General features: G+C 39.9%; 1 protein-coding gene across 1 annotated transcript; it reads left to right on the top strand.

The window, feature by feature from the left end:
• On the top strand, window positions 1-11905 carry GTF2A1L (general transcription factor IIA subunit 1 like). The gene is made up of 9 exons (XM_059467376.1): window positions 1-21; window positions 1957-2058; window positions 2333-2456; window positions 3820-3875; window positions 4837-4930; window positions 6132-6718; window positions 8579-8851; window positions 9677-9766; window positions 11638-11905. Exons 1-9 carry the CDS (start codon window positions 1-3, stop codon window positions 11743-11745), a joined length of 1455 nt encoding a protein of 484 aa, XP_059323359.1. The 3' UTR covers window positions 11746-11905.

The raw sequence follows: 11905 nt of genomic DNA, 5'->3' as shown, positions 1-11905 counted from the left end.
ATGGCTCACGGTAGCCCTGTGGTGAGTGCCTAAGCTGGGCTCAGTTAGGCTAGGCTCGGCTCAGTTAGGCTAGGCTAGGCTTGGCTCGGCTCGGCTCAGTTAGGCTAGGCTAAGCTAAGCAAGCGGGGTCTGGCCGCTCCTCCTTGCGGGAGACGGGATGAGCATGAGCAAGTCGCTTCCCGGCCCCAGCCTGGGTGGGAGCCACCGCCCGTTTGCTGGCGCGGGAAGCCCAAGGGCGACGTCGAAAGCTTTTTTCTTTCTTTTTAAACTTTTAAAACCTTTTTCAGTTGAAAATGTCCGTTTGTGGGCAAAAGCGTTGTGGCAGGGGTTGGCCCTGGCTAGCTGCGGGGTGCGAGGGACACCTGCTGCTTTGGCAGCCCGGCGGTGCCAGGGAGGGCGGCGGAGGCCTCTGTGCCACGGCGGGGTCTGCCCGCTGCTGCCTCTCCCTTCCTGCGGCTGCCTCTCCCTTCCTGGGGCTCCCTCCAAGGACGGGAATCCCAGGAGAGGGAGCCTTGGAGGCTTTGCTGGAATGGGATGTGGATGAGCCCCTCCTGCCACCCCGCTGCACACGAGTAGAACCGGAGATGGACAGTGCCCGCTATGGATGGCCTGGTTCTGGCGAAGGAATGTAAAGGGATTCAGCTGGAGTACAATAGTGGCTGTGCTGTAGCCATTTTTCTCTAATTTGCAAGCATGTGGTGGCTGAATTTTACAGTTGCTGTGTGCCGTTTTTATATAGCACAATAAATATTTGTACTCACTGTAGCTTGGCAATCCTGGGGAGAGGAATAGGCCCGTTGAAAGATTTACATTTAGATTCTCTTCTGGATTAGCAGTGAATGCAGAGCATTTGACATATGGGCTGATCAGCAGCTTTTAGTGTAGAGATACAAGAGGAAATTTTTTTTCCCTTCTTCATCTTTCTAGTATCCTGAAAATGTCCTGGGGGACTCCTTGGAGGTTGATAACCCCTGATAAGAAATTACACTTGAGTAAGGTTGTTTTAAAGTAGTTGTGTTGGTTGCATTTTCCAGAAAGTGTAACATGTTACTTCTTAATCTCTTCTTTTCGTTGAAAAGAAATTGTTTGTCATCTGCACTTTAAAACAACTTTGGATAAGTAAAATATTGATATTTTAAAAAAATATATTATTAATCCAGAATCTTGTGAGGTTTCCTAAAATATCTCTGCTTCATTTTTCACCTTGTGTAGGCTATTCTGTGGTAATGAGAGTCAAGATTAATAAGCTTTAAATTGATAAAGGCTCATTATCTTACATTTGAATTGGAGTGTAGGAATCTTGAAGCTCATGCGTATCTGCTGTCCAGGAATGACTGGAGGATTAGGATTTAATCACTGATATCATGGGCAGAAGAAGGAATAAAATGTTCTGTTGGAGTCCTATTCTAATGTAAGAGGAATTATCTGCATTGATAAAAGTAGTGTTCAAATTTCCAGTTAGGTTACTATGCAGCATCAGACTGTTTCCACAAAAAAAAAAAAAAAAAAAATCTCAATTACTTTTTGTGGGTTCCTCACATTCTGCTCCTGATGGAACTGGCAGGGTTAATTTTTTAATATTTGTGTTATTAGTTGGCCGTTAGATTAGGAGCAATGATTGCAGTATGATACAATGGGGTTAGACAAGCTTGTTTGAAAATACAGCACAGCAATGGCTTTTGAATGTTTCTAGGATTTTCTTAAGCATTTACCAAATTACTGGTAGCCTAAACAATAATTTGAAGCTCAAATCCAGTACTTTTTTTAGGGTGTTAGATTTAAAAGAATGAGTGGACTTGCTGACCTTTGCATTTGTCATTCATTTTCTGAAACTGATTTGTTCATGCTGTTCAGTTTGTAACAGCAATTTGTGAAGTGAGATTAGACTTTGTGCTACCTTTTCAAATGACTTAATGCTCATCTTAACTTGCAAACATTTATTTTTCCCTAATGTAGCCTGAGCTATACCAGTCCATCATCGAAGATGTGATTGAAGCTGTGCGGGAGCTCTTTGCAGAGGAGGGTGTAGAGGAGCAGGTTCTGAAGGACTTGAAGCGGGTTTGTTGGGTCCCCTTGCATTAATAGCAGTTGTGTTTGTGTTGTCTTTTTCTGTCAATTTCTTTGCTCTCCAAAACATGCAAACTTTTGCCCTGGCTTAAGAGTTACAAGCACCCTGTGAGAAGTGTGGGGGCTCCTGGGAGTTCGTTTTGCCCTATTTGTTGGATACAATCAGTCAATTTACTCTTGGAAAAGCTAGGAATACCTGATTATCTTTTTTGATGCAGTTTGTTTTTAAAGCTGATGTTTGTTGACCTTAATAATCTTGCTGCAGCTTTGGGAAACAAAGGTGACACAGTCTAGAGCAACAGAAGGCTTCTTCAAACACAGCCACTGCTCTCCACGGTTCAGCCTGCAGCTGCCACACAGCACTCACAGCCTCTTGCAGACTTCAGCAGGTCAGGTGTTGTTGGACACAGTGCATGCAATTTAAGAATATCTCGTTGACTTAGGAATATTTTTGGAAGACTTGAAATAATCTTGGTTTGTGTATATATCTAGTTTAATGTGGAACAGGAATTCTTTGAAAGCAGGATTTGACCAGTAAATGATGAATTAAGCTTTAATAAATGAGTAGGATTCTCTCTACATGCTTTTGATCAGCTGCTCATTTCCAGTGGCAAAACTTGCAGAGAGTTTTAGCCTCCTTGTCTGCAGTCCTCCAAGTCTGAAGGGCTTGTAGCACTTCAGTTGCAAATTTACCTGCAGGGTTAATCTCCTGCTTCCCCTTGTAATGTGTGTCCTGATGTGCAGAGGTTTTATGGCTTGTTTGTGCCATGCAGTTCTGCTGTCAGGTTGGGGCTTAATCTCCTTCTCAATTTGTTAAAATGTAATCCCTTGCTCAAACAGAAGAGAGGGAGCTTTTCAGTTCATCTTTCAGTTAGTTTTTCTAAAAGCAGCATTCCTGTTGCAGAGGAGTACTTGACTTTCACACAGTCTCTGACATCAGGACCTATTCCTCTTAATAGAGCACTGTGGTATTGTTGTGGTAGAGTGTGGAACTCAGCTGAGATTTATCCCAAAGTGAGAGGCTGTTAGGATCTTTGCCCATGAAGGACAAACCCCATATGAGACGATTTAATGAAAAACCACGTTGTAGTGTATTTCAAGCTTGGGCAGGCATTCTTTATCAGTGGGGTTCTTCACTTTCTTCATCTTCCTTTGTTGTGTTTGGTTTTTTTTTGGTTTTTTTTTTACAGTCTTCCTAGCTGAATGAGCCATTTTTGGAGGCAGGTGTTTTACTAGTTCCATGTGACTAAAGGGAATAAATATACTTTTGTGTTTGCAGGCTACTGGAGGTTTTATATTTAATGAGCCTTTCCTTCTTACTCTTAAGTTTTTAAAGGGCAATACTATGGCCAAGCAGTGTGAGTAAATCCATTTGTTTCTAAAAAGGGGATTTGAATTGCCCCATGGCTAGAGATTTGCAAAGTAGTTAGGGCTACCTAAATTGTTTGCTTCTAAAAGCCCAGGAAAGTTTTCCCTTTGCCCTTTTTTCTCCCATGGAATTCAGTATTGGGTGCTGTTGGAAACCTTGTCCTACTGTTCCTACTTTTAGCATCATTGGATTTGCTCTGCTGTGATAAAACTACTTGCATGTTTTCCTCAAGTTGACAAGGCAATACTTGTGCTCACTAATGAGGATGAACTGAAGTTAGATTTCTTTAGTTTCACCCATGTTTGTTGTAAATTATTGAATGATAACTGTATCCAAGAAATTAATGTTTTTGTAAAGTGACTTTTTTATTTATTTTTTTACAGCTTCTTATGTCATCCAAGCTGGCCGAGGTTTTCAGCATTTCACAGCAGCAAAACTGGTATGTGGCTGTAGTGGTGTTTTACTTCAATTTTCATTATGTTAGACTTCTAAATTTTTTAAATTGTTTGGCAGTTATTAATAGGCTTCAGGAGGGAGAGTTGTCACACTGCTGCTTCTGTTGGAGCAGTGAAAAAGGATGGGCTGTACCAGCTGGTTCTGCAAAAAGTGAAGCCAGAAATGTTGGAAAGATACAGCTGCCTGTATTTAGCCCATAGGATGAAAGTGTAGTTGACATGGCACAGCTATATAGACTTTTAAAAGAAAAAATTTATTACTGATTGTTAAAATAGTGCATGGCTGGGAAATACTACCTCTAGGGAAGCTGGGAGCAGCATTATCTGTGAGGTGTAGAAATCATCCAGAAGGAAAATGAGTGTTTTTATAGTTGACAAGTTTGGAACTCTGGGCATAGCAAAATTTCTTTGGGGAGCAGCCACTGATTGCCAGGGCTTGATGAACTTACTGAGTGCCTCCTGAGCCTCAAGCTAAGTAGCTTATCAAGTTGAAATATAATATTGGGAAGATGTTTGTGCAATATGTGCGTTTCCTGATTGAAAAGTTGGATTTCCTCAGAAGAGCTAGATTGAAAGGGAGGTGTATATCCAACTCTTTGCTTCCCAGGAGGAAGAGAGACTAGGAAGTGACTTCATAGGCCTAGGCAAAAAACCTGTGCTGTGTGGAGTAATGCATAAACTCTGTCATTGCAGAATACTCTTCATGGGTACTTGAGGGGATTATGGAAAAAGTTGCCGTAACAAAATGGGAGTGTGATAGCTGGAAATCAGGAAACACCTGGGGCAAGCTGTTGCTCTGTCAGTGCAGAATACTCTTCATCTGTCTAAATCTCAGAAGCACGATGCAGCTTTCCAGTGAAGATGCCCTCCCTCCTGTTTCCCATGGATACTCCAGGAGTGGCACTCAGTGCCCTGCCCTGCCTAAGCCCAGCTCTTGTGTTGCAGGGCCCCCCACGAGTGGGTGTGACTCTTGCTCTCCCTCCGTGTGTTGCTTACCCTTTGCAGATGCCAGCTGGGGTGATGCTGCAGCCAGCACCAGGTAAGGGTAACAGGGGCATGTCAAACCTTGCAGGGCCCTGGGGATGTTGAAGGACAGTCCCAGGGACAGCAGATGGAACAGATGAGAAGTTAAAGTGTAAGGTAGAGGCAGTTACCCTCCTCTTTGTACTTTGTTTTTGTAGTGGCTGTGTGGGGAAGTAACTGCAATGATTAGTTGGTGTGTCAGTTTTACAACTCTTAAGTGCTTTCCTTTGTCAGCCCAGACACAGGTATCTCCTTCTCCCTGTCTCTCTGGGACAATCTTCTGTGCTTTCAAAAAGCTAAAAGCACTGTGGTGCTTCAGAGACAAAATTGATTTCTTATTCAAATAAAATTCAACTATCCATTAACCTTTTTGATCCTGTTCTTTTGGTGATAACACTGCTTGTACAAAAACTGCTTGAATGTTTTGGAAAGCTTAGTTCAGTCATTGACTCTTCTCTCAAACAGCCATTCTTTGATGAAAACTGACATCTCTAGTTATCTGTTTCAGGCATAATTCCTGATGTCATGAGACCTGTAGACTGGTACCAGTAACTCTGTCTGTGTGAACATGTGTGTATGGGGAAAAGTCAAATTAAATTTGGAACTTGTCTTCTAAACTTGGCATCTCAATTCTGACCCTGATAGTAATAACTTTAGGCATTCAGTATTTGGAGTGGTTTTCTTAAGAAAAGATACATAAATTAGGGGTTGGTTGGTGTTTTTAAAAACTAAAATTAGTTTTAGGTATTAGATATTCTCTCTAAAAAATTTAAGGTGTTTAGAGAGAATACCTAAATGTCCTTAAAGCATGAACTTGCCCTGTAGCTATGGACTAGTTTACTGTTTCATCTTATATTCCTTAGTTTCTGAAATTACATGGAAAAGTTAAAACCCAGGGTATTTATTTATTTATTGATTTATTTAAAATCCAGTATGTAGTTAAATTATTGAGCTTACTGACACAGGTACTGCGTAGGCCAGACCCAAAAAGAGGTGTTAAACATGATGGACTGGCTGGAAGCCATGATTCAGAAAGCTTCTGAATGCCTGATTTTCCAGGGCTTGAATTGTGCTTGAGGAAAGTTTTGCTTTGCAAATGTCCTTTTTCTCATAGTTTGTCCTGGTGTTTGCTCTTGTTTTTAGTGGGGGCATGTCAGTGGCCTGGATGAGCCTGTGGTTTCACCTGCTGAAGCAGTTTTGAACTCTTCTCTCTGCAGGGCAGCTTTACAAGGTGAATGTGCCTGTTGTGGTCACACAGGCCTCAGGAGATGGAAGCCTCCTCCACTACCCTGTGCAGCAGATGTTTCATCCCCTTGGGCCAGCTTCAGTTCTGCAGGCCAGTGTCACACAGCTGAGTGCATCTGCTGCCCATGCAGCTGGTGAAACACTGCAGCCCCAGGAGGCTGCTCTCCAGCAGGCTGTGCTGTTTAAACCGAGCTATGTGGAGAAACAACACCTGGAGAACTCTGCTCCCTTGGTCCAGCAGCCTTCTGTGAGTCTGCAGGAATATGAAATTAATGCAGTGTTGAATCAGTGCAGTGAATCCACAGAAAAATTCCAGCATGACAACCTTCACACAGCTGTGTTTACTCCAGAATGCTCTGAAGGACTTTTTATTGATGAATCCTTGGCAAGCAGCTCGAGCAGCGTCCTGCTGGATGTGGAGGGGCAGCTGGACATGGAACATCCGGAGCTGCTGCAGCAGCAGGTGTCTGATGATATCATTGACCTGATTATTGCAGGGGAAAGCTTGGATGGAAATGCATTTCTGAAGGGTCAGGGCAGCATGGCTTCCTCTGACAAGGTAAGGCTTTTGTTTCTCAGCTAATGGAAATACATCTGTTAGAGGGGGTTGTTTGAACACATTTCTAAGTGACAACTAGCTCCTCTAAATGAGAAGAACAAAAGTTGTTTTGATTTTTATGGTTCAGTCTTAAGCTTGTTTAGAATAGCAGTTGCTGACTGCTTGTTTTTACGTTAAGAATTTGTCAAAACTACTGCTAAAATACTGTGATTGATGAGAATATCAATTAAAAAATACATTCTATCTATGCATTACATTTTTCAGTATTAGACTTATTGATTACTTTTGGGGTTTTTTTGTGACTAAGCAGACATGAAAGACTCCTTGAGAACTTCCATATCATTCGGGCATGATCTGCATATGGATACTGGTCAATTGTGAGCAAAGTGCTTTTGCAGGATCAGCTGGGATTAATTTTATCTTGTAATGTGTGAAGAGCATTAAAGATGTATTGAGAATGCATTCAGGATGAAAAGTCAAATTTGATAAGTGAAAATCTCCTTGAAGAAAATGTATTTCCTTGGAGAAAAAGTCCTGGATAAACTAGAACTCAGCTAGAGCTGTGTGGGAAACTTGAGTGATTTTAATTAACAAGCCTCTTTCCTGACCTCATCTAATTTTAGCGCCTGAAATGATTTGCAGATGTTTGAAGTTCAGGCTGGCTTGGTGACTTTGAGTTGTAGTGCTCATATGTGATTGAGACAAATTTATTAAATGCAAATTTAATGACAGTAATGCCAAATGTCTGTAAATAGAAAGTGTAATGTTGCTCATCTGAACTCTGATGGCAGCATGATGAAGGCTGTCTGTAGTGAGAATGGGAGGTCAAAACAAAGTGTTCCTTTCCTGAACTAGAAAGTGTATGTGGATGGGAATTAAGTGCTACAATAAAGATTTAATGAGAAACTGAAGATGGCTGAAACCTTAAAGCCCTTTTATGCTCCTGTGAATGCTCTGTTTAGGAATTTTGTCACTTTTATGAACAGCAACTTGAAGTACTGAAATATTTACTGTTGCTCCCAGCTTTTTATATCTTATTTAAACAAAGCATTTTGAATGAGTTCAGGGAGAGAGAACAGTTCCTCTTGACTTTTATTTCAAAAATGAAAAATGCTATTTTTGGGGGTGGAGGAGTAGCTTCCTTTTTTGGTTTTTTTGGGAGGGTTATTTTTTGCAATAGAAATTCTAAGTGTCCGTTTGATTGCTGTTTTTTGAGTACAAGGCTGTCACAAACATCTTCTGTGAAAAATCCTTTCTTTAGGATTTTTCTCTCTTCTAAGAAGCTGAAGCCCCAGAAAGAGAATGTAAACAATGGTTATCTGCTGCTGTAGAGTGCAACAAGTGCACCTGTGATTAACCCATGTTTACAATTGAGAGCCAATCAAAGACAAGCTCTCTCTGAGACAGAATCAAGGAGAGCTCCTTTATTAATTCATTCTTTTTTCTATTCTTAGCTTAGCAGCTTCTAAACTTCTCTCTCTATTCCTTTTAGTATAGTCTTAATGTAACTTATAAAATAATAAATCCAACCTTCTAATAATAAAGTCAAGATTCTCATCTCTCTCTTCACCCCTGAAAAACCCTTGCAAACCCTGTAACACAAGGGTGTTTAGAGAAAAGGGTAAGAAATTTTTTTCTGTGTTGCTGAGGAATATTTGACCTGGGTTCCATTTAAGTTAAATGCAACGCAATGTTTACAAATGTACTCAGGTTTTACGAGCAGTAGGACCTGAAACTCCCATATTAGTGCCCCTGGCTTGTTGATACAAAACTCTCAGGCTTTGTGCTGAGCACGGGGGTGTTGGTTCACAAGCTGTCCCTGGTCTCTTTCCCCGCTGTCCCACGGAACCCGCGGCGCAGGCGGAGTCTGATTTACCGCTGGAGAAAGATCTCTGCAGTGACATTGAAGGCATAAGTCAGCTCGATGGCACCGGGGACGTTTCTTCCAAGGAACAAATACCCCATACCAAAGATAAAGAAGAGAATGAGTTCATTGGCTTTATTGATTCAGAGGATCTGAGAGTTCTGGATGATGAGGAGGACTATGATGAAGAATGTGACAGTTCTTCAAACATAGAGTCCAGCGGCAGTGATGGGGACAATGAAGACCTCCAGATAGACATAGTTGAGGAGGTAATTTACTTTTTAGCCTTTAGAAGCATATAACAATATTAGATCTCTCAACTGTTGAATTGTTGGATCTAGAACAGTTCCTGGTTAGTTTGATGCAGGGCATGCACAGCAAAGTTACAAACCTCTGGAAATAGGAGGTGCTGCAGAGAAATTACTTGAAAGCTCATTATGAGAAGTATGGAAAAATGAAAAAACTGTTAGAAAGTAATTTGTTTATTGGATGAATTAAAATACTTAGCTATCAGAATTAAAGCTGTATTGTAGACCCCTGGCCTCAGTGGAATGGAGCTTTTGACTTAAGTAAGATATTATTTAAAGAATTAGGTTTAGTTAAGATCAGGATACAAATCTAAGTTTCCTTTCCTTCTAAAGGACCACAGGGAATTAGACACAGAAAAAAGTGATACAAGAACTTTGTTCTCTCTTTAATCCCCTGTGTTTCTTTTAATGCCCTAGGTTTTCCTTTTATGTAAAGATATGCAATTTTGTATCCTATGGGTTTGTTCACAAGAGCATCAATTTGTAGCATTTGGACTTTACATAAATACAACTTGATCAGTATCTCAGTTACTGAATACTGCTTTATCACTTAGCAGTTTTGCTTTTTTTTTGACCTGTGTTTTTGTTTAGGGTGTTTTGGGTTTTGAGAATGCAAAGGTGTAAAATGAGGTTTGGTGCTTGTAAATGAGGTTGGTGCAATGTGGACTTCACAGCCTCCAGGTCTTGATTTTTGCAGGGGTAGGTTTATTGTTCTTGGAATGTTTAATTCCAAGTACATTCAATGCTATTCTGAAAGAGTGTATAAACCAGAATTTTAATCTCTAGGACCCCTTGAACTCTGGTGATGATGTCAGTGAGCAGGACATTGCAGACTTGTTTGACACCGACAATGTGATCGTTTGTCAGTATGAAAAGGTACAGTAATACACTTTTATCTTTGTTCTTTAATCATCCTAAATAATACCTGCACAAATCCATCTCTGCTCTCCTGTCAGTGCCTTTTGAAGGAACTCTAATGCTGTAATGGAGTGTTTAAATGATGTGTTTAGCTGACAATAGTTTGAAGGCTTTCCTACTGTTTTCTGAAAAGAGGATAATCGTAATGGGCTATTAAAGGAAAAGGGAACAACAAGTCTGGCAAAATGATGATTTGTAAAGATGCAAAAGCTTGTTTATTTCCTTAACTTTTAAGTAAGATCAACATCTCTGTGGATGTATGTAGGCATATTCAGCTGGGAATTAAGGCTTTTATAAAGGATAACAGAAAGAGAGGTGTATGTACTTTCTTTTCTTTTTTTTTCTTACTTGTCTTTGTAGTGCTCACTGAGAGATTTTCCTACCAGAATTTTGTTGTGTTCTGAGAAACAAAGTAGTTGTTAAGTGCCTTATTGTCCACCTTCGTTTTAATGTTTAAAATTCAACCTTACTTTGAGCTCCTGAAGATCAAATCAAATCCTTTTAGCTACTGCATGGTTTTGGATGCTTACATGTCAGTAATTTAAAAGAGAAAAAAAGGGCATGTTTTAAAGCAGATATGGAAAAATGTGTCTGTAGTTTAAGAGTGTGCCTTGACTTTTTAGAAAATATTATTTCAGAAGTACCTAGAGACAACTTTGTGTGTGTCTAACTAGGCCCGTCTTAATGATTGTCTGTGGTTTAGGAAATGGAGAGGTGCTAAGAAAATTGTCTTTTTAAAACTGTGACAGATTGACCTTTCCTGAGACCAGTTATTTTGAAAAGTTGCAGGGATATGTGTAGAAAATGCCTCTGAAATGAAGCTATTGGTGTCTGTATTGTAGTGAAAGGTACACCAAGTGTTGCAGCCTCAGAACTCAGACATTACAGTTGCCATAGGTAGTGCATACTGTTATCCATAGCAAGTTTTGTCTGCAATAAGCTGAAAAATTGTCTGAAAATCTAAAAGAAACTACTAGGAAGGTCAGCACTGGGCATGCCTTACAGGAAATTTAATATCAGATGTTATTAGAAAGTGAGTTAGAGAAGCTGGGGGAAGATGTTGGTAGTTTTCCCCTTTGCAATACAGATTTAATAAAACATGTAGGCCCAGAAGAAAGTAGATAAAACCAGTTATGTCTGAAGTTTCCTTGTTACCTTTTAAAACAATGTTGTTGATAAAATTGCTGTCCTGTTTCTTTTCTTTCTGGAATTGAAAACTGATGCTGACAATTCAAGGAATTTTCCAGGGGTATTTAAAATTCCTTCTTTTAGTATTAAACAAAACTTTCTGGAGTATTGATCTCTTTGCAGGCATTTAAAAAGAAACAGAATATGCAAATTATTTCTTACTTTAAAAAAAAATTAAATAGCAGTATTTGCTTTTAAGCCAAGTTTTGGTGCTTTTAGATTGTTCCTAACACCTCTGTGCCTGCAACGTTGCATTGCTATGTGGAAAAGAAAACATTGCATTTTAGTTAAGCTACACTGGTTTGCAAGGTGTGCTGTGTTTTGGGATTGCCCTGTTACTGTTCTCTTGTCCTGCTGGTGTTGAGCTGTCATGGGTAACACTTTTTAGGGGGAAGTTGTGGGATAGGAGAGTGGGACAAGATTCAGGAGGTTTCTCTCTTGGGGGGGCTGGGAGTTCTTTATAAACAATTGAAGTATAATGCTTCCATTGAATATTCCCTTAAATATTTTGGGTCATAAAGATTTTAAAATAAAAACCAGGTGTGTAAAACAGGCTGTGCTTAAATCTTGTTGGTTTTTTTTAATGACTGGTCTAACTTATATTTGTGATTTCATTAATTTTGATTATTATTTTTCATCAGATACATCGAACTAAGAACAAATGGAAGTTCTACTTAAAAGATGGAGTGATGTCCATTGAGGGTAAAGATCATGTTTTTGCAAAAGCCACTGGAGATGCAGAGTGGTGAAACTTCAGTATGTCCTTGAAGGCTGTGGCATTATTTCCTTATAAGCCTTGTGTGAAACAACTGGGCTTTCTATTGTTGTGCCATTGAAAAAAAAAACCAACAAAAACCAAAACAAAACAAAAAAAAATCAAAACTAAAAAAAAATCAAACCCCAAACCAA

This window comes from Ammospiza nelsoni, chromosome 3 (assembly GCF_027579445.1).
Source record: "Ammospiza nelsoni isolate bAmmNel1 chromosome 3, bAmmNel1.pri, whole genome shotgun sequence".
Lineage (NCBI taxonomy): Eukaryota > Metazoa > Chordata > Aves > Passeriformes > Passerellidae > Ammospiza > Ammospiza nelsoni.
This window is presented reverse-complemented; position numbering and strand designations above follow the sequence as displayed.